The following is a 26503-nucleotide window of genomic DNA, read 5'->3' as shown; positions in this document are numbered from 1 at the left end:
CGATATTCCTCACGTGCTCGGAGCGACGTGACCGATCTCTCGAAAGGGCGAAGTATAATCTCTAAGTACTATTATATCATCAGCACGCTCATACAATGAATCACAAAATTATTTATTTCTCAATTGCAGACTTCAAAAGATTGATACTCTTTTAGGATAGGATATTTTATGGATAAGTATATTTTATATTATACTTGACAAGAATGCGTGGAATCAAATTCTTTCGCCATTGTTACATTAAAAATAACTTACAAAAATTACAGATTTATCGAGGTATTTATTTCACAAAAAACTAGTCCAGAAAAAATAATAAAGTACATGTATATTTTTCAAAAAAAAGGTAAAAAAATGCGCCAAGTACACGCATAGTAGTATATAATATGTATTATGTTGTTACCTCGAAAAAAACAAAGTGGTAGTATTATACCTCGAAATAACACCCTATACATACTGTTTATACAATGCGTAATACTACAAAAAGGCGTGATATCTGTACAAAATTACCTTTTTTTAAAAAAAAGTAAAGAAAGGCGCCAAGTACACGCATAGTAGTGTATATGCTGTTACCTCGAAAAAAAACAGTGGTAGTATTATACCTTAGAAAAATTTAAGTAACAAGTGGTAGACGTAATCTTTGTATCTTGAAAAATCTCGAAAAAACCTAAACAGTAGTATCTTCACCTAGAAAAAAAAACAAAGTAGTAGTATTATACCTTGAAAAAACCTAAGTAACAAGTGGTGGACGTAATCTTTGTATCTCCAAAAATTTCGAAAAAACCTAAGCAGTAGTATTTTTATTTCCAAAAAATTATTACTCAAGTGATACACATCACAAAATTACGTTACCTTATCAAAAAATAAGTCGCGCTTTAAGTGATCTATTATTACAATTACAAAAAAGAAATGATATCTCTTTTTAAATTACAGCGCCAATTACAGAGAACATACACTGAGAAAAAAATTTGTCAATCCCAAGAAATATTTAGTCCGATACGTTCACCTAAACATTTTAGTTAGTTAACTAAACATTAGTTGAATTAATTAATTCTTGATTAAAGAAACGAAATAAATTGTTTAAACAACTAATATTTAGTTAACTAACTAAAATGTTTAGTTGAACGTATCAAACTAAATATTTCTTGGGATTAACAATTTTTTTTCTCAGTGTATTTTTCGAGATACAAAGATTACGTCTACCATTTGTTACTTAGGTTTTTTCGAGGTATAATATTACTACTGCTTTTCTTCGATTAGAATAAAAAATTGAATCATGAAGAATTATACACAGAGGTAACAGTACAAAATACAAATATTTTATTAAAATATTTAAACCCAACAAGGGAATACAAGGTATTTAAATACAAAGTTTATATATGTATTTTAAAAGATTTAATCGCATCGCAAAGAATTACAGAGGTAACAGTACAAAAAATAAAAATATTGTATTAAAATACATAAATTTTTCTTGTCAAAAAACTTGGCTTATCACTTTTTTAAAATAAATTTAAATAAACTGGCTTTAACAATAAACAATTCAACAATTAACAATCGTTTTCAAGTTCAAGATTATATATCTATTATTTTATATATCTGATAAATTTGTGGTTAATCGAGAAATTTTATATATAATTATTATTTTTACATATAATTATTAAAATAATTATATCATATAGCAAGAGTAGTAATTAAGAAAGCTTTCGTTTGTGACGTCCGAGATTGCATTTTGTTTTCAGAAGAGCCAACAGAAGTAGATCGACATCTTAAGACCGTCGCATACATGATATCGTGAAGAAATGTGTCATTTTTCCACATACCTACACGGAAATTGCAGTTATCTCCGCGTTGTGCGGAGTCACGCACTAAGATTTTATTCCTTTAGCACGTCTCTTTAAAACGCGATTATTTTCCGCTTGAACGAGTTTGCGGTTTGATCGATCTTACCGGAAGTTCGATGTCTCCAATACGACGATCTTCTCGAAAGCGCTTCATAGTTTCCGCATGAACGATTTATTGACGGCAGAACGATTTTGCTGCACATCGTGAAAGTCCTCTCTATCGTCCAATCCGACGGATTCTTGCGATGCGTTGAGATGCACACCGTTATGACGCAATGTGCAGCTTATCCGTCGCAGCTATTGGAAGCTACACTTTCTTGATCGTCCTCTTAATTACACAACGGCACTAATAACGACAATTAGAACGACAGTTAGAATTTTGTTAGAACCATTTTGCATTAGGCGCAATCATAGTCCTTGCATCTGTGATTAGTATCACGAAGAAATCTTGTAAGAGACACGATAATCACATGCGGTTTTATTCTTTTATCTCCCTTATTTTTTTTAGACGCTTTTGATAACGTTAAGATTATCCTACATTAAATGGAAACTTGATATTTAAATAACTTCAAACAGAAAGCTATGTAATAAGATTAATTATAAAAGAAAATGACTAATTTTTAACGATTAAATTCGCTACGTTAAAATTTCTCTATAATTAAAAGCGACGAATATTAATTCAAATATCGTAACAGCTTAGGATCGTCGATAATCATGGTAATAAATTTAATTATACAATAATACGTAATAATAGGTGACCTCGATATTTAAAGTATCTTTTAATAGAAATAATTTCTGCTTTATCTTTTTGCTTATTCGATCATAAAACGCGTTCGAAAGTAACAAGGTGAGAAAGTGATATTTTTATATTTATTATAATCTAGTTGAAATAATAACATCCGAAAGATTGTACAGCTTCTTCGTTATATTACATATAATACATATATCTCTATAGGGATTCTGTCGTAACGCAATCTGCAAGTGATCCAACGAAAAGGTCGTGTGTTGAACCCACGTGTTTCTGCAGCTAACAATAAAGGTTGGCTCATGCGCGAAGACCCTGGGATACGTTTGCTCTCTGAGAGACTTACCTTCGATTATAACGGGACTTTCACACTGAGTGGAAGGGTCATGTTTTCGTCAGAGGCAAGTGAGGTCAACTGATTGCTATTCCGAAAAGTTCGTCGAGTCAAAGAACTAAGTACAAAGAATTCCGCTATCACAATAAGACAATAACACGTTTATTGTCTTATTAAAACCTTCAAGAACATAACAAGAGCATAAAAAAGAAATTTTATTACTTAAAAAATAATTATTTTTACTTTTTTTATGTTCTGTTGTTTTTATTGTTCTCTCTTGCATGCACACATTACGTAGCGACGAACGACATAGGCGAGAGTAAAATGCAAGATGATATCTATCTCCCATTGCCAAGATCGTTTTGCCGCGTGAGTACAAGACGTCGATGATGTGAACAGGATTTAACGCCAGTCGAAGGTACGCTTATCCGGCGCTGTTGTCTGTTGTCCCTTTCACTGCAAGTCGGTTGCGTGGGAGGCTCGTTCAGGATATCGTAGCAATTTCAACGAGGACTAGTCTTCGTAGTTCAGTCGCCACTCAAGTATCACGCGCGAGTGCAGAGTGATCGCTCATCAAGCCGCGAGTTTAACGCTAACGAAATGTAATATCCGAAAGTCCATTCTCTCAAAGTTAACTGAATCAAAAGTAATTTTTGCGAAGAAAAGTATTAAACGTGATCGATGTATTATCACCAGTGCACATTGCCTCGGCAAGTTCGCCAATGAGATAAAGTTCGTAAAATTTAATTTTATCTTGTGTATTTTTGTGGGATACATTTTTATCTTCAGATTTTTATGTTCAAGAACGCAAAGTTGATATAAAATTAATATATAACACACTAAATTGACATATAAATATTGTTAATTTAATTGAAGTTTTAGAGTTTTAAAATATTGCTTTTATATGATATATAGTATATGTTAATGAATTTAATTATTTTTTCCCAACTTTAGTATATTATAGAATCGATTATCATATCTAGTAAATTTGGACTTTGAAAAATAATTTAGTTTGTAAACTTTGATCATAAAATTAATATTACTTGAGTTAATTAATATTTAATAAAACTTAATAAATGGTTAGAAATATCTTGTTTCTCGAAATTGATATTTAATTTCTCAAATTGTGTACGTTACACTTTGCAATATAACATTTAAATTGAACGAAAACATTTTACAGTTTTTGCGTGGTTTTTTATACGGTTTTATTTGTTAGGTCATATTTGCATTATTATCTTGAAACGCATATTCACAGTTCGCTAGAAATTTCACCGAAGATTCTCACGGTTCGACATTCTAATTCGACGTAAATACGAATACCTGGGGAAACAGGAGCACACTTGCAACATAAACTCAGTGTCTCGTAATCAGTTATATAATCCTAGCACGAGAAAAAAAGATTGACGGTAACGACGCGTCTAATCCTTCAGCCCATTAACTGAATCAGTCGCAGTTGCATGAATAATGTTGCAATCCATAATTTTCCATATAATAATTCATAACGTTGAATAAAATTACAAATTAAAAACCGGTTTTAAGTTTATTTAATTGCAACTCTGAAAAAAGTCTTTGCTTGCATATTAGTTCAATTACTGCGTATAATTCCTTTTAATCCTGTTATTCTAGATCTAGAGCGCTCAAGTATTAAAGTAGAACCGATTTCACAATTATATACGTCATTATACTTCACTTATGATAAAAATGATTATTACAATGTTAGGCGTGTGAGCTGCTCCGCATGAGACTGGTTGTAGTCTGTCACGAGCAGGCGATTGTTATCCATGGATTGCGTAAAATGTCTATCTCGCGGAAAGCCGCGTGGAGCAAAATCCAGACGCGGAGGTCGACGAGGACTTCAATTAAGTTAAACGAAAAGCGGTTACGATAATTCAGTTGTTCTCGCTGGCAGCGCGGAAATCAATGCGGTTTCTTTTACTATGTCGTCAAACATCGACGAATTCGTTATAAACGTTCCCGACTCAATCGTGTCTCAAATTTGATTACGGGTTGCATATCCGGTGTAGTCGAATGCCGAATAAATGACTGTAAGATCATCACATATCGTGACTTGTTTGATTATTCATCGATCAATCGTCTACTTTTTCAATTTTATAATCTACTTTCCAATCAATCAAGTTACCTCGTACATAATTGAATTAATATGTTATATAGCCTTTAATAATTAAAATAAAAGTAATATAAATCAAAAAGATATTAAGATGTTGTTTAGAAATTAAATTAATAAAAATTATAATAAATAATAAAAATTATATGATGTGTATATATATAATGTACAGTTTTATACTTAAAACATTATATTAATGTATATCAACTTATATTACGTATAATATTTCAATCTATTTAAATACATTTATGAAATATCTTATTTTTATCATTTTTATTTATGTTATGTAACACAGCAAGCAATTACTGCATTAATTTTTTTTTAATTTAACAGTGCAAGGCGAGAGATGCGACGAATGCTTTACAAACAATTTGGATGAGATCTGTGACATTGCGACGAATACTTATGAAAGTGTAAACTTTTCAGTTATGTCAACGAGAGAGATAACGGACTGTGTGAACATGAATTAAATTTGTCTCAAACAAATGTGCCGAACACATTGTACTTGATGCAATTTTTCCTCTCGATCCGATCCGTCGAATTAAATGTTGTTGGTGCAATCAAGTGTATTTGCAAATTAAGATAACAATGACGGAGAACGTGTACGTTATCAAAGTAAAAACCAAACCGCCGTTGTCGTCTTTGTATCCATCGGAGCGTCGTTACTCAGCGTCGACAGTCGGCGGCCTGTCCTTGGTCCACTTCGGCCTCGGAGCGCTGTCCCTTCTTCTGGGTACCCTCGCCTTGTCCTTGCAGGGCCCGATATTGTCCGTTGCGTGTCTGGTGCCGTTCGTGACAGGTCTCCTCGCTTGGCGACGTTGGTACATCGACCGGAACATCGCCATTTTTTTCTACGGCAGCCTCTTCTCTCTGGTAGCCGCGATCCTCTGCTTCGTCGTCACGATCTTCGACGTCGCGGCAGCTTCCAACAGCACCGGTGGATCCCTGTGGCCGTTAGAAGAAATCCTCGACGCTCCGCGTTATTCCCTTCGTCCCGCCAAGGTTTTCACAAACGATACTCCTGTGGATGATATTATGTCGACTGAGGACTCATTCAACGTCACTGAAGAACTAAAATTACCTGTTTCTTTAAAATCTCTGAGCACCGAGCTCAACGTATCAGACTTCCACGTCGATGCCAAAAACGACGATGATCTCACGGTGACGGAAGCGTCGTTCATGTTTGAAGAAAGGATGATGATATCGAGAGAAATTTTGCAGAATAAAGGCACGACGAACATTACGCGAGGATTTATGAATTTGACGAAGGAAAAGACCTTCTGGCATAGCCGTTATGAGAACTCGTCGCACAGAATGCTGCTGATCTTAAACGTCTTGATGGCGTCTCTTCTGGAGATCTTCTGGTCGCTGCTCAGCGTAAAGATCGCGTTCTGCGGAATGATGAACCGACTGCCGGAGAACAATAATGTCGTCGTCGAATCGAAGATGACGAGGTTGCCGCTGCAAAAGAGAAAAGCCCCAGCACCCAGACCTGATATATTGGATCACGATCACCGGTTGTCGGAAGCTCTTCAGAATTTGCAAGGTCTCACTGGTGTCGGACCGCGATTACCTTTGCCGGAATCCAGCAGAGAATTTAAGGAAAGAGTCGAGAGATTCTTGGCAAATCAAGCAACTCATAGAGTTGTTGAAGGTACTTGAAGCTAACGATTCCAAAATGGACTCAAATTTTCATAGAAGTTTTAAAATATTTACAAAATTTCTCATGCCAATCTTACGATAGATAATATAATAATACTGTACCGATCTCAGTTTCTTTTGTACTGTATACCTTGTTGTTACTTATACTTTTTTTCTGACGCAGATCTGTACATACATTTTATTTTTAATTGTAGAAATATAAAGAGTAGAATAATCAAATATAAGTCCTACTTGTTGCACCTATTGTACTGAAATAACGAACTTCTATTTATACGTTTACATGACGTTTAGTAGGAATGTGTCAGTATCACGTTCAAATATAAAGTTGATCATAAATGTCCCCACAGCGAGCAATAAACGATACTAATTATGTTTATTATGTTGTCAGAAGTATATTTTCGCAGATTGGTTAATTAACATATCAATTCACACTGCAACCGGATGAAAAAGTAATGAATTGATTTTGAGAACAATTAAATGCCATTTACTTACAAGAGATTATTTCAATAAGTTAATTATTTATTTAAAGTCGTCATTTACTACGTTTATCATATGCATGATAATCGCATAAAACAACGTATCTTATTATTGTTTCGTATAAATGTGCTTCAAATATATCTCGTTTGTCTTGACTCTACTTAACAGTAGTTTTAGTAATGAAGCTGATTAATAAACATATATACGCGCTCATTACGCGATATGTTAATAAGACTATAACATTTCTTAAGGAATATAACTTTCAACTCGTAAAAATTGCGCGTCTCACGGTCTGAAAATCACACCCTAAATTTTATCATTATGTGCCACGCATCGCCTTTCGTTCATATACACACTGTGAAAGTTAAAGGTTTGTTACGACATATCAAGCAATTCGATGTTGGCCAACGAACCTGCCGGAATTCGTTAAGGAAACTATATATTAACAATAGCAATACCACATTGAAACCCACATTCTTTTCTTATCCGAAGTTGCGTTTGTGTTCGCCGGCTTTCGCACTGCATTTTAAATAGGATACCAAAAGGAATATTGTATGCGGCAAATATTACAAAGAAATATGTATATACTCTGAGATAAATATTATTATTTCTATCATATGATTTACACATATACGTTTAGCTATACTACATGGGATTTCCGCCTCGGCTTATCACATTTATCACATACCGAATAATTTGTGTGACAAAATATGAAGAACAAGCCGCGGTTTAAGGAGAGGATCACATCCGTCGTATTGCGCGCAGCCTTGCTTCGCAAAATCATCCTTTATTCTTAATCATTGTCAAGTACATTGTTCGATGGCGGACTTACTACGACTCGCGGCTCGCCCTTAAGGTACACTTCATTCACTTAAATGGCATTAAGCTACTGCACTACAATCTGACTATGCCGCTTCTGAATGATAAAATATGCATTTTATTCACGTTTGCATCTCGAGCGGCGAAAATAGACAACCGACGAGTATTAATCTAATCGCTAATTAGTTTGATTGATCTCTCTCTATATTGTCCTTGGTCCACAGAATTGTGATTCTGAAAACGAGTGTTTGCGACCGTAATAACGCAATATTTAAAGAAGTGATTCAATAGTGATTTAATAAGCATTGATAACAATAATATACAAACATCAAACGAAAGATTTGTACAAAATTCTCAACTGAGGGGAAAGCATCGAATGAAACGTTTCAGTCGCGGATATAAGATACTAACAATAAGAAATAAATCAGAATTATGAATGACAATGAGACGATTTATTAATCGCAAATAATTAAACTGTCATTATGAATATATTTCTTATGGTTACGAACATATCATTTGATCGTTGACTATCTCGAAGATAGTCAGCGACTATTTAAGAATTACAGCTAACACCTAATTGGCAAGAGTAAAGCACACTTTTGTACATGGTATCTATCGCGTATCCAACAAAGAACAATTGTGGATCGACAATTTTAATTCATACAATGGACGTAAAGTTTCAAAAAAAAATCAGGTAAAAATATTGCTAGCACATTACTCCCAAGAAAAATGCAATAAATAATATGAAATAATAAATGAATAACTAATAAAACGAACATTTTTTAGTAAAGTAATCATACATCCGTTTGTGGCGATATATTTTCAACAAACAATCCACACAACTATATGAAACTAATATTCTTTCTTTTTCGTTCTCTTCCACACAATTAATTTCTCGATTATACTTAATACACACTATATATTGTTCATTACTACAAGCAATACGAGCAACATTGCAATTAGCAAAAATACACAGAATTTGCCGCAAATATTTTGTCTTACGTGATTAACAGTTGATCATGTTTTAATATGAACGATGTTGCTTTAACTTCACTCCATCCATTACGATCGTTGATGCACATCTGATGCTGAACACAACGAGTTTTTACGCACAAGTTTTAATTGTTTGCATCACTTGATTCTATATTAAAGATTAACATAGTAAATTATCACTTGATCGTATTCTACTTGTGTATCGCGGCTATTCTCTTTAATTAAAAACAATTTACACATATATAGATTATATTGAACTGGCAAGCTTCTTAAGAGGAATTAATGACAGTTCATTCTCGTCGAAATCGAGATTAGCACTTGTGTTTCATGTTATTATAGTTTTTATTACTACAAATTATTACTAAAGTCTGTTTATTATTGTGTGCTGTTTATGGCATCGATACAATTCATCATCAATCATGTAAATAACATCAAAATAAAAATATTTATTTTAATACAAAGGAATAAGAATGTAGTATGTAATTCGTTTAATATACCAAAGATAAAATTAATAACTATTAAATAACTGCTATTTATAGAAACGATATTTGTCGTGCGTTAAATTCGTGACTGCTTAATTTATTTAAAAAGTGCGAAATGTGGTCCTTAAATTAACTTTTTTAATAATTTAAAAATGTACTTATTTCGGGAGAAAAATCGATACTATAAACTGACACACATGCTATTCCAGAGTTCACATTGCGTATTTAAACTTAGTGCATTAAGTTTAATTAAGTTTAGCCACGCTTTTTAAAAGCGAACCTACTCATCCGACTAGGACCTTATCTGCCAAGCTCGAACATTATAACCACGTTCTCTATTCCGTCAATTAAGTTCAAAGGATTAGATCTCAGCAATTTCAGTCACTAGCTTTGTTTACTTAAGAACAAGACCTACGATCGATTTAAATTATTCACAGATCAGAAGCTATTGTCGCGCACTTCCTTCGTTATTTCGATTTAATTGTTTTCGTATAACACTTCCCCGCAGGAAATCGATGGTCGCTCGTCACCTTTGTCGTTTTTGCTAATAATCTTACAGGTCTAAGATCACACGTTCACCGGTCGAACATTATCGTCCGACTGTTGTTGTTCTCCGCTTTGCCAACCCGAATCCAGAGTCGTTGAATCGCTCAAACAGCACTGTGGCGTTTCCTCCTCCTGGCTGTTTCTGTAATCCCTATAATCCCTTTCACGCCCCCTCTCGTTCTCGTCCTCCCGGAAGTAATTGGAACTCGCCGGACCCTCCTGCAGCTCCTCGTCATCCTTCGTCCCGTAATAGGAGTAACGTCCTTGTTGAATCACCTCGTATTGCGCGTCGGGAGCGAGGAATGGACCTCTCGCGCTTCTCGGTTCGTCGCTGTTCGCATAATTGTCACAAGGAATGTCGCCATTGTCCGCGGGCAAAGGAAGAGGCAATCGAGACCTCTTCGATAGTTGACGCTTGCCCAGCCTGCTCGCCAAATAGTCTACACCTTCCGAACGTTCAGCACCTGCAAAAAAGACAGGAATGTCGAACATACAAAAAATTTTGTAACAAATGTTTTAATCGTGGAAATAAATAATTTTGAAATAAATAATTCTTCGGGTTAAATCAACGATTTCTGTGAATAAAAATATTCCTACAGGATAATCAATAATAAAGACACACTTATATGATTTAAAATTTAATTTAAATATGATAATTATAAAAAAAGACATTAGTCTCTAGCTGTATAAATATAGTAATATGGGTTAAAATTTTAATTACAAGGAATGTTACACACAATCGTCGCAGATAGAATTGTAATAAGTACCTTCTTTTTCCACAGCTAGATCGTAAAAACTACTCTCGGGTCCGCAGCACGAGGACACGTCACCGAAATATAGTTCGCTCTCGGACTGTTTTGAGCCGGGATTCGTTTCTTGCTGAAATGCTCCATTTTCCACGCCCTTCAAGGGTTTTCTGACTCTCCTACCTTTGATGGTTCCCTCGTTCCCGCCCTCAGGATCCGTGCTATTAGAGATCTCCTCGGCATTCTCATAATTATCGGAAGGACGCTTTGCGGACCTCGATCTATGATCTAAACATTTAAGGGAAAAAACGCAAAAGTTTAATTTTTAACATACAATATCAAAAAATTAACGAACTGTCGATTCTTTATATATATTTTTCTTAACTGATTACATTCATTCTTAATTAATAATATTTATTGCTTTTTCAGTTAGTTAGTTCAACTTTTAAAAACCGTTTGTCGTAATTGACATTTTACCTTCGTTATTTTCGAAGTTATCCATTCTCTTAGCAATTCTGGCTCTCGATTCGGTCATTTGCGGTCGTCTGGCGGGACTGTTAGGATCGCTGTATGGAGGTGGCGGCCCCCACAATGGCACTGGAGTTTCCAAAACGCTGTAGGACGCGGTGCTCGCAGTGTATGGAACATTCGGAGCATTTAAAACAGAGTAAGGGCCACTCGACTGCGAGTTAAAGACACTATAGGGACCAGTTCCGCTCTCCACATTGGTTTCCGTTGGTCGTGCTTGCGTGTGAAAACCATAATTCGAATCTGGGCTCGGTGCTGGACCTCTTGATCTCGACCAAGGTAATCGCCATCTTCTATGGAAGAAAAACAATATAGTAATAACAAATTTATAGATTCTCTTGCGTTCTAAAAACAATGTTTACCCAAATTTATCATTCTTTATTTTTCTAACTTTTAATATATTAATTATATATATTAATAATTTTTTATCTCTATTAAAACACTTAAAGAGTAAAGTATAGTAAATTATTACTTTATAAAATGAAATGTTACATCTTGTTCGTTTCTATCGACTTAATCATCTAAATAAAATTGAAGGAACATGTTTTACGATATATCCCGATACATTTTAAGATTTTTTTTACAAAGCTTTTGTATGTTTCTATCGTAAATATATATTATTGCATCGATGAAAATATTGTCTTATCGATATCATATCTATTGCGAAATATAGTTCTTTAACCTTTGACGGTGCGCGAATTGATTCGAGAATCATACGCAATACAAATATAATCTTCTTTTACCCTTTTTTTTACGTACTCCCGGGATCGATGCCAGACCAGACGGGTATCTCGATGGATACAGTGTTCAGAGAAATATCTACTGACTCGTGTCTCTGTACTGGTATACTTTAAAACCAATTGACGTGCGTGGCCGTGCGTTTTATTGCCAATTCGTGCTGCGGCGAATAAAAGTAAACTAAACTTCAAAGAGCGCGTCGTTCATTACAATACATTTCCGAGACTTGGAAAATCTTTTTGTAAATATCGAGAATCGAGAGAAATGCCGTTTTAATCAATAGTATATATTAACGAATTATCAGAATACAATGTGCATTTGTTTGTTTATTATATTTTTAGTATTTATTTTATTGCACTTTATTTCTTTATGAAATTTATAATATTTATATCAGTTTCATTGGACATACGCGGCAATCATTATTAACAAATATTAATATCGAGTTAAAGGCCTATTCGATGTTTTTGATTAAAAATAGCTGTAATTTATATATATAGCCATACGTTTATTGTATGATATTATAAAACAGACTTTCTTTTAAAAAGATGTTGCGGGTTTGCGATTTAAAGAGGTTTTTTGTTCAGTGTGAGTTTTATCATACATTAATACTTTTATTAAAGAGAAACAATAATATCTATAGCTTTTAAACATCTATTTTTTAAATATTGTTGTCATACCTGGATGGCGCCATATCAGGATTCGGTGTGTACAAATTCCCGGGTGTCTGGGCCCACCACGGGTTCGCACCCCCGCAATCGTTGCAGCATCCGCAGGACCCGGCCGGCGGTCCCACGGTGCCGCCCTGGCCGTACAACGATCTGCATCTCAGCTCCAACTGTTCCCAGTACATTTTCTTCTTTTCGTGGCTCAACAATTGGTACACCAGCATGCACGAGAATATGCAGGCCAGTATACCGGCGACCGAGACGCCGAAGAGGGCCCTCAGGCAGTCCGACAACGCGCCGTGCACCGCCTCGCAGTGAGGCGTTCCCTCGAACAGCACACCGGGATCCCCCTTCGACTGCGGTGCGCCGTAACACGTGCACGATCTGTATGAATCATTACATGGATATTGAAATTAATATCTGTGCAAGAGGCTTGTTTTCATTTGGAAAATAATCGATAGTCTTGCATAATATATTTAAAGGGTTTAAGTAAATTGAGAAAGATTTATTTTAATATTCTGACACTTCCGCGAGAGAGATTTTAACTGTATAGCAGGAGGATGATTAAATTTTCATAATGCGAAACATTATTATCTTCACAAACTATACGGCGGTTTCATAACGACGCCGAAGCGCTTTGCCACTTTACGATCGTAATTTCTTCTGGGATGTATAAACGAGAGAGGGATTATACGTACCTCGCGCGCGCAGTGTAAACGCACTCGCGAAGGTTCTGCAATCGCGACATGTGAATAACCGTAGTCGTGACGGTGACGAGCACGCATACCAGCGCGCACACCACTCCCACGGAACCGCAGACTTTCATCTGCAAAAGTTATAAACCCAGTTTAATAGCAGAACTGTCAGCGGCAAGCGGCAATGACGGCTTTCCCGCGGGGACGAAAAGTTTACGCGGCGAACTTACCAGAAGTCCGTATCTGTGCTTTCGTCTAGCTAGCAGCATTGTGAAGAAACCCATCATGATCAGCTGAAAACGGCAAATTAATTATTCGCCAATTAAATCACGTGCGTCTGTGCGATCTTCAACTATTACTATCCACGTGGTAATTGAACAGATAAAGCAATCTCTCTCTTTCTCTCTCTCATTACGCATTACGTATTCGCGGTGCGAAAGCTCATAAAATTAAAAGAAATTAGTCGTATACATTGTTATGCCAGCAGCATAAAAAACTTGGCGTTTTAATTTACTCGATGCTGCTGCTGCTGCTTGATACATTAATGTTTTTGCATACAACCATCAGAATGGATATTGGCACGCCAAGACGCATTTGGTAATACGACCGACTGATTTTTGTCTCTCACCATAATGCCGGGAATGTAAGACGGCACTGTCTCGAAGAGCGCTAGACTGTCCGTGTGGGCCGAAAGGATCGCGTGCACCGCCAAAAAAAGGCTGCCGACTGCCGCACTCAATCCGCCGCAGAGATAGCAAAGGACAACGTACTTCTTGCAGCAGCCACCTTCGCCGGTGTGACCTGCAAAACCGATCCATGAAATTCTAATCGCTTCGGTAAAAAGCCTGGCGCGTGCACGGAATGCCGATATTTTGATAACGAACGCAAGATTACGACCATCTAAATCCACTTGCAGATCCATTTGATTGTTGCAACTTTCTTTCCGAGAATTCAACAATCTAATTCACTCTTAAGATTGTGACAAGCAATAAATTGATTTTTCATATATTTTTAAAAAGGTCAAAAATAGCTTTAATTCGCTAAATACTTGCATCAGATATTCTCTCCAGTTCTACAATTTATAAAGGTATAAAAATTAAATGATGCACGAGGAGCACTTGGCTATCGGTGACGCGGATCGTAAATCCGGTGATGTCAAGGCTGCAGTTAATTTTGATCCCGTAGACGATGCATTATCGAAACGCGAATATCAACGTGAGTTTGACGGTAATCGCTGTCTACGGATATTCGAGGAATTTCGCTCGCGGCACGTTTCTCATTGTGACCAGATCAGGACTACGGCTGTTAGGTTCTCACGCGAGGACAATCATTATCCCGCTAACCGAGGATCCAGCACGGTTTACTCCCGCTGAGATTTCTCCCCGAAAGGGTCGATAGTCGCACAAAGGACAACATTTAAGACCATCAGACAGACCCTTTCAGACACATGATAAATGATAACAATCACAAAGATGCGACACATCAAAAATGCTAAATCTTGTTAACAAATGCATGAAAAAAGGATGAAAAAAAAAAAACATTTAAGTCAAACTGCTACATGATGCTTCAATTTATTTAAAATATAGTTTATTTCATCCAAAAATATTGGACGAATAAATTTCAATCGCTTTCATCGCCTATCTCGCAGCTCGTGGAAACTCAGAAACCACCAATTGTATTTCCGTTTCTATCGCGACCGCGTTGGGGAATCTCTACGACGCTGCTTTTGTAACGTTCAACGCAGCTGTGTTACTTCGTTTGACGGCATCCGGGTTCGACTTCCATTGTCAAAGTCCTTCCTATTGAGTCCAGTGCTCCGAACCGTATTGAAAGTTCTCTCTCAATGAATCCCCAAGCGTCAATATACTGCATAGCTTTGAAGACAATGAGCTAATATTCCCATTTTCAGAAGACTTTCTTTTCTTTCTTTTTTTGAAGTCGGGTATATTGCTGACGCACGGAAAATGTTGGGAGATTAAGAACAGAACATTGGAGCGCGAACGCAATTAAAAATATTCACGTAAGATATTTTTATAAAGACCGAAGACCAGAAATTGTGTTTTTCAAATATTTACATTCGCTTTCAGCGAAAAATATATCGGGTAAAATTCGAAAGGATCTCCTGAGATAAAAGTTCGATGAAAAGACAATTTGAGACCCGGAGTGAGATTTTCGCTGTATGTTTTTCCAAGCACGAGTTTCGACAAATGTCTTTAAGAAATCCATGGAGCGTGATGCGTCTTCTGATCCTAATCTACCGTTCAAAACGGCGGGATATAAAATTTACGGAGTGGAAATTCTTAGGGAGGGAAAAAGTCGAATGGATCCTTTTAAGAAAACTATTCTTGGATTCTCCGGAGGGTGAATTCACCGTTTTCACGTTTTCGAGGAGAATTATAAGAAATCGGTAACATTAACGTCGAATGTACGCACATTCCACTTTATAGAATACTCACGGTTGGGAAATTGATGAGCTCTGCGGTTTTCTTTGGGCGTAACACAATTTCTACCCTTCGACCTGTCACGGTACGCCTACTACCTGCGTGATATTTACCGCCGACAAAAATCTCGACAAAAATACCAACCCAATTTGGTGGAGAATGAATTAGTTATTTCGTGTTTGTTTGCCTAACTTTGGTTCTCGTGCGTACGAGATTGTAAGGCTACAAAACATTTTGTTTCTCCTTAATGTGACAAGATATGTATAACGGAATACCTGAAATATTTCGTAGCCACCGCAGAATTAGAAACGGAACAAGAGATTCATGTAGGCTCTTTAGGTCTACGCCGTACAAATAAATAACAAAATAACAATCTGATTCAAAAAATCCTTCCGAAATTGCGAAATTTGTTTCGGTGCCGCATACTAAAAATATTTCATGTATGGCACGAATAATCAATATATCGAAAACAACTATTACTGTAACATTCGGCCTAGTAATATGGATCAGTTCCAGTAATAGTCGTGTCAGAAAACTTACGATCTGATATTTGTCTAAGAAGGTATAAATAGAAATAGAGCCTAATATTATAGCAGAGGCTGTCTCAAATTGTTCTCTCTCACATTTCTTGATAGATAAGACATGCGATTAACCATTCTTTCCTTGATAAAAAAGTTATACGGAAAGAAATCTCGTTTAAAGTTCATTACTTTATTAATACCGTAACAGTTATAAGGAATAATTTTAAACAAAATGTGCCGATTAAGGCTGATGACTTTATAATTAAAAATTCTCAATTTTAAATTATGTTGTAAAAATCTAGCGCATTATGCGTTGAAAGAGCGAGGCGCCACAACCTTTGACCTTGCCTCAAGACAGCGTCACGCGGTGCCTATTAATAAGTATGCACACGAGTGCACAAAGGGAGCGCAAAAAGGGGTTGCTGATAAGCGAAAGGGGTCTGTCGGCGTACCACAGGGATGCGGATAATGCGGCCTCGGGAAGTGCGCGTGATTCGCCGGATGCGGCAAGTGCGAGTGCGAGTGTGCCGCCATCGGGAACGGATAGCCCTGGCTGTCCATCTCCATTTCCGTTCCGAGGCGACAACGCACTATTTGGAGCACCGGATAGCCATCCATCTTCCTTGCGTCGCTTTGCGTCAGCTCACGACAATCTTCAACAATCCCGCGGGCTCATTCCTGCGTTTTTATCACTTGCCGTCACATGGCGCCGCCGACAATTTTCCCTTGCCACTGCATCGAATAGCTTTGGCTAGATCGAATAGAATTGCTGATTTGTTTGATTAATTTTATATAGAATAAGAATAGCACGAAAATGAATTATGTATCAATGTGAATTGTTTAGAATTAAATTATAAAAATTTGTTTTGTAATATACACAATTATTATATCATTAAATTTTTATGAAAATTATGTATAATAAAGCTAATCATAAATTAGCTTTATTATATTTTTATAAATAATAAAGTTAAATAGCGCGCACGCGTAGCGCGCTGTGATGTCTAGTATTTATTAAAAACTAGAGACGACAAGCAATGCATAAATAAAATAATAATAACGCGTAAAAGAAAATAATTATATTCTACGCGGTAATTGTTTTTCATTATTCTACAATAATTGCAAACAAATCGTATATGTATAAATAATTATAATTGATGAATGAGCGAATATGGCAACATATGATATAGCAACCGCTCAATATTTCTAGCTGCATTATTCGGTATATAATATTCTGTTGCTGTCATACGTGTCTGCGACATTCTACACAAGGGTCACGTGTCACCATGAGAGTTCTCCATTTTCCAAGGTCACCTGTTTGTCGTGCATTTCCGGCTGGGTCAACTTACTTTCACCGTCAATAATCGTCATCGGAAATCATTACTATCGTCGACTCCCGTATTCTTAATTAATCATCGTTCAATACTAAGTTTCGCACACGGATACGCGATAAACCGAAACCAATCGTCCAATCGTCACCCTGTCGATCTTCATCGTCTATTCCTTTTTAAGACATGAAAATCCGCTCTCGTATCGACGATCGTGCACTCGAGAAATTCACAGTCGTCAGTGGCGGACACGTTGTGATGTGTCCCACAGGTGGCGGCTGCCGTGATAATTTGTTAAGTCCGCACAAGATCTAGGATAAATCCTGTTTTTTTTTATCACGTCAGCAAGGAAACGATGCACGAACACGCATATTCGCATAACACGTAAACGCCACGTCGTTAGCGCGATGGTTGTCGTGTCATCGGCCCGCTTTCAAGTCGCGCTTGCATCGCTCGACACGGGGAGGATCGTCCTACTCTCGGTTGGTGCAAGCATCGACTGGTCGATATACCCCCGGATGATTCGAGCGACCCGTCGCGGTTGGGGATTGAAATTCTGCAGAAATGCAGGGGTGCAATTCCCCGCGAGCGTACGGGGTAGAAACCTATCGCGTGGTCGCCGATAACGCGCGCCCGCGCCTGATAAGATGCCGTGCGCCAACGTCGTCATCTCCTCATCCGGCTGATAGTGCAATTGTCGGGAAAATTTTGTGAAACCAACCGACATAGGATGGAGCTACCAACTAGTCAACGTTTCGAGATCATTTGATGATTTTTCAGGAAACGCCGTCTGACGTTTCAACGGCTGCCTGACATTTCAATCTCGAATGAAAATTAAGTCATATGGAGTGGGTGTTAAAAAATGTCATCCATATCGACTATTCATATCGACATACATGGGAAATGTTGCACGCGATAATATCAGACTTATAATAAACATAACTCTGTTTAATGTTATATGAATTGCTCGATGAAATTCATTGTTATATTCAAAGATTTAACAGAGGTTTAGCCGTAATAAAATGAAACGATAACAATGAGTATATACGTTTAATGTATCATTGAGTTTAATAAATTTTCTGGTAAACAAAAATAAAGTTACTTACATTGATTGGCAGTAGTCGTTTCATAACGTCTCGTTGGTCTCGGTGGAGGACGTGGCGGAAGTGCAGGAGGTTGATGCGTTCTTGATACCATTTCGACGCCCCCGTCACTCTCGCCCTCGGTTCCTCCGTTGTTTCCTCCGGAATGCATTACGTGACACTGACACTTGTTCTTCGTTGGAGCCGAAACCTAAAATGTTGAAGTGCTTACGTTAAATTACGTCAAGGCAGCTTAATGATGATCTGACAAAACAAATTGGAAAAAAAGCATTCAATAAAATATCTTCTTTTGCATCGCGTGAAGCGTGAATAATATCTTAATGAGTTGTAATAATAGTGTCGTTACGTGGTATCGTGTCTGGAACGACTTTGCCTCGATCTACATCGAGATGTATCGTTATCGGATCGTTAAGGGTATTAAGGATGAGTCGTTAATGAGTATTAAAAGCAATATCGAAATAATTAAAAATGAAATAATTAACTTTTACGGGCAGTAAATATCCAGTGTGTGTTTCGTGTATGTGTCATTAGTAATGACACTATATACGGTTTAAACGTGCCCTTTCTCGATGATTAACTATCTAACTCTTGAATGTCATATAATCATTAAATTCGAGCGATGTACGGATCGTATGATTTTTAATGTTAGCACCAAGCTTCGTTATCAACAGTTACGGGCAAAGAATGCCCGATAAAATATTTTTTTGTCGCACTCGCGGCAAAATTCGAATATCCCTGCAACGGGCACCGATCATTAATCATTCGTGCGCGCGCTGCACATTTGGCCCTCGGCTGAAAATATTTCCTGATATAAGCTCTAAGGGCAGAACCGTTGCTTAGTACACGATTTATAGCTTCTCGCGTGGCCAGGACACGGCGAACGTAACTCAAGCGTGCGCGGATAGAGATATGGCGATTCACGAACATGTATTTTCTCAGATGTGGCGGCAAAAAGCGGCTAGGAATATACGAGCCGCTGGGCGGAACGGTGGCATAAGTCATTCTCCTCATTTGGTGAAGTACGAGGAAAATTTATGGAAGTGCAATCACATACTAGATCTAATTAATTTCTTGGAAACGGTCCTTTTACGATTATAAGAGACACACCGAGGAAGAGAGAAAAATGTAAAATTTTGTAGCAAAGTCTAAAAGCAATTGTTCACGAAAACTTTGTGATTTTTTTTTTATGTGGAGTAAATCCAGATTTGCATACCTGAATGGCGTCGATGCCCATAAGAGACGGGTTTTTAGTGTCGCTTTGCCCGTGCGGGTGGCCGTGATTGTGCACATGACCGTGCAGATGTCCGTGATGATCCAAGCTCGACGGCGCCCGATCTCTCGGCCTGGGGTCGGGATGACTCGTGTGCAACGGGTGCACCGATTGTAGGTGATGATGATGATCGTGGACGTGATCCAGTCTGCTGTGCGTCCTAGTATTAGCGTTCGACGACGACGATTCGCACGATATACCGGAGCTGACGTGATGATGGTTCACGCTGGAATGACCGGTTAAACTACCCGACGAGCTGCCGTGATGGTGGCCACCCAAGGGTGTCGTCGATAGGCTGCTGTTGACGTTGACCACGTGCCGATGCACCGTGGGCGATCCACCGTGGTTCATCATGCTCGAGTTCGACGACGCGCCGCTCAGAGCACCCGAAGCCCCGTGATGATCGTTGGAAAAGGCAGGACTCGAATGGTGAGCCAAACTGGAGCCGGCGTTGAGTCGATGATGACTGTGGGGGGAGTTTAGGTGGTTTATCGTTGTCGCGATAGGCACCGCCGTTGGATGATGGTGTCCGATAGAGGTGGCACAACTAGTTTGATTCATGGAATTGGAACCTGCGACAACAACCAACTCTCATTAATATACTGTAATAATTAATACGAAGATCGTAAAAATAGAAGATACAAACCAGATCCGTTTAGAGGACCAGAATTTCCATGGACATGGCTGGTGAGACTAGTTGCCAGATTTCCATGATGATGTCCGTTCATTCCTTGCACGTGTGTGTGATGTGTCCCGGATCCGTGATGGTGAGTAACGTTTGTCTTTGCGTTACTATGATGATGATGCGTGTGCTGTCGCTGATGTTGCTGAAAGCCCATCAAGCCTTCGTCCAAATTCGTGTTGTTCCTAAAATTGTCGGCGTGCTTGTAAATGTGGCCGTGTATGTCGCCATGAAAATGTCCATGTACCCCACGCTCTACCGCCTCGTGATGATGCTGGTAAGGATTCAACACCTGCTGCACATTCTTCAGCTTCTCCTTGCTGGAGCTCTGCTTCTGCAGCGACAAGCCGGCGTGATCTTCCAACTGCTTATCTAATTCTTTGCCGGTCGTCTCGAGTAAATTCGGCCCTGTCTCCAGCAAGGGACTAGGACTCGAGGTCAAACTGTGCTGGTTGTCTTGCAGAGTCGAAGTTTCCTGGACTCTTCGAGCCGCCTCGAAAGCCAGATTGCGAGACAGGTCCAAGTTACGCGGACTACACGAAAGATTATGCCCGTGAAGAGACAACAACGAGCTCTGATTCAGGGATCTAGAATTAGACGATATGTTCGCTTGATGTTCCAGGAGATCGAGGTTCCTAGTATTGTCGAGACTGATCTGCGATTTATCTTGATGGGGACTCTCCAATATTCGTACCGGCTCGAAAACATTCTGTAAGGTCTCCAGATTTCGTGGGAGATCTTGATTGTTGGAGATCCTGGTGCTATTCATATTCCTTTCCATTCTGTCCCTCCTGGGGTCCATATTGTTGATTGTGGAACACTGACAGGGATGCTGTGGATTTTCAGGCACGTCCAGATCGCCAATCAATTCTGGTTGAGACATTTTAACATCTAGAATGAAATAACGTACGAAAAACATACAAATTGAATCTGTAAGATGTAAATTCACAATCTATATTTGAATATTGCTTCAGTTCAAATACCTAATAATAAGTCATCTTCGAATATATGCGCAAATTTTTAAAAGAATTAATTTATTCTGATTTATCCGTACATTTTTCAATAGCTCATTCTAATTCCATTAACATCAGAAAAAATTTCGTTGCGATATAATTATAATGATTTTCATAAATGTTATAACTCTTACTTTTTGTAAAAAAAAGAAATTTTAGAGACTAATTGACTTTGTAAAGTATAATTTCTTACTTTTCCTTGAGAAATAACGAAGAAATTACGAGTGTATCAGTCAGTCGCATAATAAATAAAAGAAGATGTGAAACAAAGTGCTCGCTAGATGGATCTTCTCAGTCGCTCTTTGTTTTTATATGTTGCTCACAGTAGCTCCCGCTGTTTCGTAATATAGAACGATTTATCAAGTGCAACGATGCGGGACATCAAAACGAATTCCACCATTCGTCGCAGGGAATACCGGTCACCACGCACTCGTGAATCGTTCGACGCATCGATCCTGATCTAGACGACCGGTATGTCAACGCCGTTGCTGCCAACCCGTGTCTCGAGCTATCGCGTTTATGACAGTAATGAATTGCATTCATTTGCAATCGAATAAAAAACTGAGCCGTTGTTAAATAACAGTAATCTAGTTTACCCATTTGACATGCATGACTTCTGTCGACGTGACATAAAGAGAAGATCGAAAAAAACGGAAAACAGATAACCGGATAACGAATCATAACAGGAAATAAACAGATTTCTTAAACTAATATAATATAATTTTTAATTAAAATAAGAACGTTAAAAAAATCTTAGAATTTTATATTAAACATTGAACATTCGTTAATTTATTATTAAAATAAATTAACGATTATTAAAATAAATTAACGATGGATCATATATTTTTAATTCTCATGTAAGTTTTCTTAATATAAAATAATAGAAAAAACTCCTTAAAAAATAGAAAAGATTTTATCAGCAAAAATTAGTTAATGAAACTGACAAATCTTTAAATTATGACAAGCCTCGATGGCGCCGTGTCGGATGCGGAAACTGGCGAAACTTTATCACCACTCGTCGTTAAAACTTTTCCAATGACTTTCTCCGAACTTGAATAAACATCTTTGAAAAGACTTTACTAGTTCATGACTTTTCAAAAGAGAGATGGTCTTTTATGACTGAGCATTGTGTGAAAATTTCAAGAAGGCACTGAAGCGGTTTATTACGCGTTTATCTCGTTAGGAATTGTTACGGATTTCAATCGTAAGTTTATTATGCTAGGTATGAGAAAACATCTCAGATTGTAATTTAAATAGATAATTAATTGTAGAAGTTATTAAAAATAGTTGTCTATAATAGATTCAGCTTAAATAAATATTTGTATTTAAAAAGCATAATATTAAGCGTATTCGGAAAAATATTAATTTTTTTAATCGGAATGAACAAAAGATATCATTAAAATTGCTAAACTTCTATTTTCTATAAGATCTGTCTTTTCTAACATTTTAATAATTATAAGATTGCAATCAATGTTAGATACATAGATTATTTGGGACTCATTAAATTCATTCTAATTTGTGCATATCGCTCGTTCGCGCGAAAAGTTTAGTAAAAATAAAAAAGCGCGCAAAAAAATCCGAAATTGATTACGCTCCAACATCACGTCGAGTTCATCCGATATCGGGCATCTAGCTGCTATAACCAGTCCGATGTGGTCGTCGTAAGTACAACCAGTGACTCCGGGCCGCTCACATTCCTCGTATCTCGTTATACGAGCGCAAAGACTTCGAAGGCCACGGTCAAGTTCGATGCCGATGGCTTGTGCTCGGACGCCGCAAGTTTTTTCTGTCGTTCGATGATCTCGCGGTAGTCGGCAAGAATGGGAATATCTCCGCGACACGTGGATTTAATTTCGCTTATCCAGGAAAGCGTGGTCGGATGGTCGTCGCGCTCGCTCATCGACATAATCGCACGTACGCTCTTACAAAGAACATTCCGGTGTGATTCGCGTAATTATAAATTTGACCCAATTTAATCGATCAAAATTATCAATCGAGCAATCGTAATCGTGAAATGAAGAATTCTGAACAGGAACATCCATAAAAATAATTTCCGACATCTGCGGCGAACGTTTTAACATATGTGCGAAATACGAGTCACCATCCGAGAGAATATTATATATGTAGAAATCTTTTAAATAAAATTTCAAAAGTTTGCTTGTTGGACCGCGAACGATAATCGATTATGTGAATCACGCTTAAGAGTTTCTTTAGGTCGCTCATCGAGATACGGCTCGCCGCGCCGGTGCGGTCGCAAGATCGTGAGAAGAAGTGACGACCTTTTCGTTGGTGGTACAAGTCCCGCGTTTCGCACGCGCATTACGAAATCGCGCTTACTGCACTTAATCCTGCCGTAATCTGTAGCGCGATCGAATTGTAACGTCGTCGTTTGCGCTCACCTGCAAATCGGTTTCTCTGCAAGTCGACCGGATTCTCTCAATCACTGTCGTCTGGCGGCTGCGCTCTGTCTTCCGCATACCCGGAGATCTGCGCACAATGCACGGCTCCGTTGTGCGACAGGACGGTCCTCGTTTCTCGTTATTCCTTGGGAACAACCTTTTGCGACTCCGAGATGGCGCATTTTCGAAAGGTGTGCCCCAAAGTCGCTTTCCCTGCCTTCCCAAGCCTCGTTAATCGATGCAACGCTTAAACGAGGCTGCAATGTTTCTTGAAGCGTCACGTAAGGGACGGCAGTTCCACGGCGAAGAGCAAGAGGGGCAACAAGCCGGTGGAACAGATGTAGGAATCTCGAGAGTTCGTTGACGACAGTAAAATTTTGCTGAACAATCGGTTATTTATACGGAACCTCTTGATAAAACAATATCGAAAGATCAGTCACTGATTCTATGAATTATTGTCGTGTACAGATGATGAACTGATAAAGGAGCGTTCGAAAACAGGAACCGTTAAATATTTGAAATTAATCACTCTTAATAATGGTAACGTAATAATTTTGCATAAAATTAGAAATTTAACATTAACAGTCTTGAGTCTGTCATACAATAAATTCTAACGAATTCGTATGAATTCTTGAAGAGCTAATTATCGAAACAAAAAGATTAGCAAGCACACTTATTATTCACAAAATTTATATCGACATCACGATGATACCGAGTAGCATAAATCACAAACAGCAATAACTATACATAATTTCTGTTCTCGTCGCTAACTGACGGAAAGTTCACAATTTACACACCACGCCACTGGCAGGGCACGCACAATTGCCAGAATTCAACGAAATGTGATCTGCGGAGCAGGAAAATATAAAGATACAAATTTCTCCGGAACCCAACAAAATATGGATATTTCTCGATGAAGCTTGCACGTTCGTTATATCGCAACCACGACGAAATCGGAGAGAAGACGCGGAGCAGGATATCGTGAGAGAGTGTTGGGGCCTTCCACCTTCACTGGCAGCCGTTCTGCCTTGGAATGTGCCTTTGCCCCCTGTTCTCCCCTCTTGAGTCGCTAGAGAGGCCCCAAGGGCCCCGACTGTTACACGGCATCCGTCTCTCCTGGTCTCTCCCTACCAGTCGTGCCGGTACCAGCCGGCCGATTCGGTTCTTGGATCGACCGCGTGTCAGGCCCACCCACTCTCGCAAGCCTCGAGCTAACTCAATAGGTAGGGTAGAGAACGTTCAGCTCAGTTAAAGCAGACTTTCAGGAGCATATTAACTTCTTGTTGTTGGTCTTGTTATTGGACATGATAAGCAATTGTTTTACTGGCAAATATATGTACCTTCTCAATCAAAGTCAGTTGTCGTGCATTTATTCCGAATAAAACTGATTACTTTATCAAAATGGCATAATTTTTTATTTTTCTTAAGTATTATAAACAAATCTATCTATTTTGTGAAAAATATTAAATATAACATTAAATTTATATTTTAATTTAATATAAATAATTATGTAAACATTTTTTTAAATTAAAATATAAAACTTTTCTGTGTCATTATTAAGATAACATTTATAAAAATGTATTAAGAATATCTGAAACTGAAAGAAACACACACATATAATGTTTATTAAAATTTTCCAAATTTCAAGGTAAGTAAAAACGAGTAATAACGACCCAGCTATGTTTTTACGACAGTTGCGTTACCTTCGGAAAGTTTAAAAGGTATAATTTTCAGGGAAGTAAATAAATCTCGTAAAATTTAGTATATGTTTTTATTCTTTTGCTTCCTGCGTTTGTGACAGTCTCATGAAATACATTGTTGAAGATACTAGCGAAGATAAATATTTTTGGAAGCGCTTTAACAAGTTCTTAGAAATATAGTTTGTTCGGTCGAAAATTCTTCGAGTCCGTTTATCCGGTGGACCTTTTTAAGGGACTGTCTTACCGAGAAGTAGTAAGCGATCAGATCGACGTTTCATTGTTTGCAGCTGATAATTTAAAAAAATTTTCATAGAAATTTTGTTAAAAGAGATATTTAATATCATCGAGAAAATGAAATTAATTTAAATGATGGACATCATTGTTTAATACATACTATAATTTTTTTCCAATGTCTCTGTAAAATACAAAAACAATAAATTTCTTCTTTTTCTTAAAAAAAAAGGGAATTTAAAAATCTAGCAAAGACTATTACGGATTCCTTAAGGAAAGTACTTGACGCATCGTAAATGTTACGCGCGAATGTATGTAATCGATAAAATAATATATAACATGTAGAGACACGATGCAGGATAATGCAATATACTGCATCTACGCAAGTAATAGAATGTTACTCTCTTGACAACAGCTTGTTTTACATA

The 26503-nt window shown here is 37.7% G+C and overlaps 2 protein-coding genes across 3 annotated transcripts; one reads left to right on the top strand and one right to left on the bottom strand.

Moving 5' to 3' along the window:
• The first annotated feature begins 1474 nt into the window (after positions 1 to 1474).
• On the top strand, positions 1475 to 7771 carry LOC112466236. 2 transcript variants are annotated; one of them, XM_025034229.1, is made up of 2 exons: positions 1475 to 3332; positions 5373 to 7771. In XM_025034229.1, the coding sequence occupies exon 2, from the start codon at positions 5628 to 5630 to the stop codon at positions 6699 to 6701; it is 1074 nt and encodes a 357-aa protein (XP_024889997.1). In that variant the 5' UTR covers positions 1475 to 3332; positions 5373 to 5627; the 3' UTR covers positions 6702 to 7771. The 2 variants fall into 2 exon arrangements, with proteins under 2 accessions (XP_024889997.1, XP_024889996.1); XM_025034228.1 differs by having other exon boundaries at positions 1475 to 3646.
• LOC112466237 lies at positions 7764 to 24585 on the bottom strand. The gene is made up of 11 exons (XM_025034230.1): positions 24145 to 24585; positions 20697 to 21623; positions 19994 to 20640; positions 18784 to 18970; positions 14019 to 14191; positions 13621 to 13683; positions 13394 to 13521; positions 12708 to 13079; positions 11242 to 11585; positions 10786 to 11052; positions 7764 to 10482 (listed from the first exon to the last, which is right to left on the bottom strand). Exons 2-11 carry the CDS (start codon positions 21613 to 21615, stop codon positions 10040 to 10042), a joined length of 3543 nt encoding a protein of 1180 aa, XP_024889998.1. The 5' UTR covers positions 21616 to 21623; positions 24145 to 24585; the 3' UTR covers positions 7764 to 10039.
• Between the last annotated feature and the right edge of the window lie 1918 nt (positions 24586 to 26503).

The sequence above is a fragment of the Temnothorax curvispinosus genome, unplaced genomic scaffold, assembly GCF_003070985.1.
Source record: "Temnothorax curvispinosus isolate PA1 unplaced genomic scaffold, ASM307098v1 QBEX01016011.1, whole genome shotgun sequence".
Taxonomy (NCBI): Eukaryota; Metazoa; Arthropoda; class Insecta; order Hymenoptera; family Formicidae; genus Temnothorax; species Temnothorax curvispinosus.
Note: the sequence above shows the minus strand (reverse complement) of the source record. Positions and strands in the feature narration are given on the sequence as shown.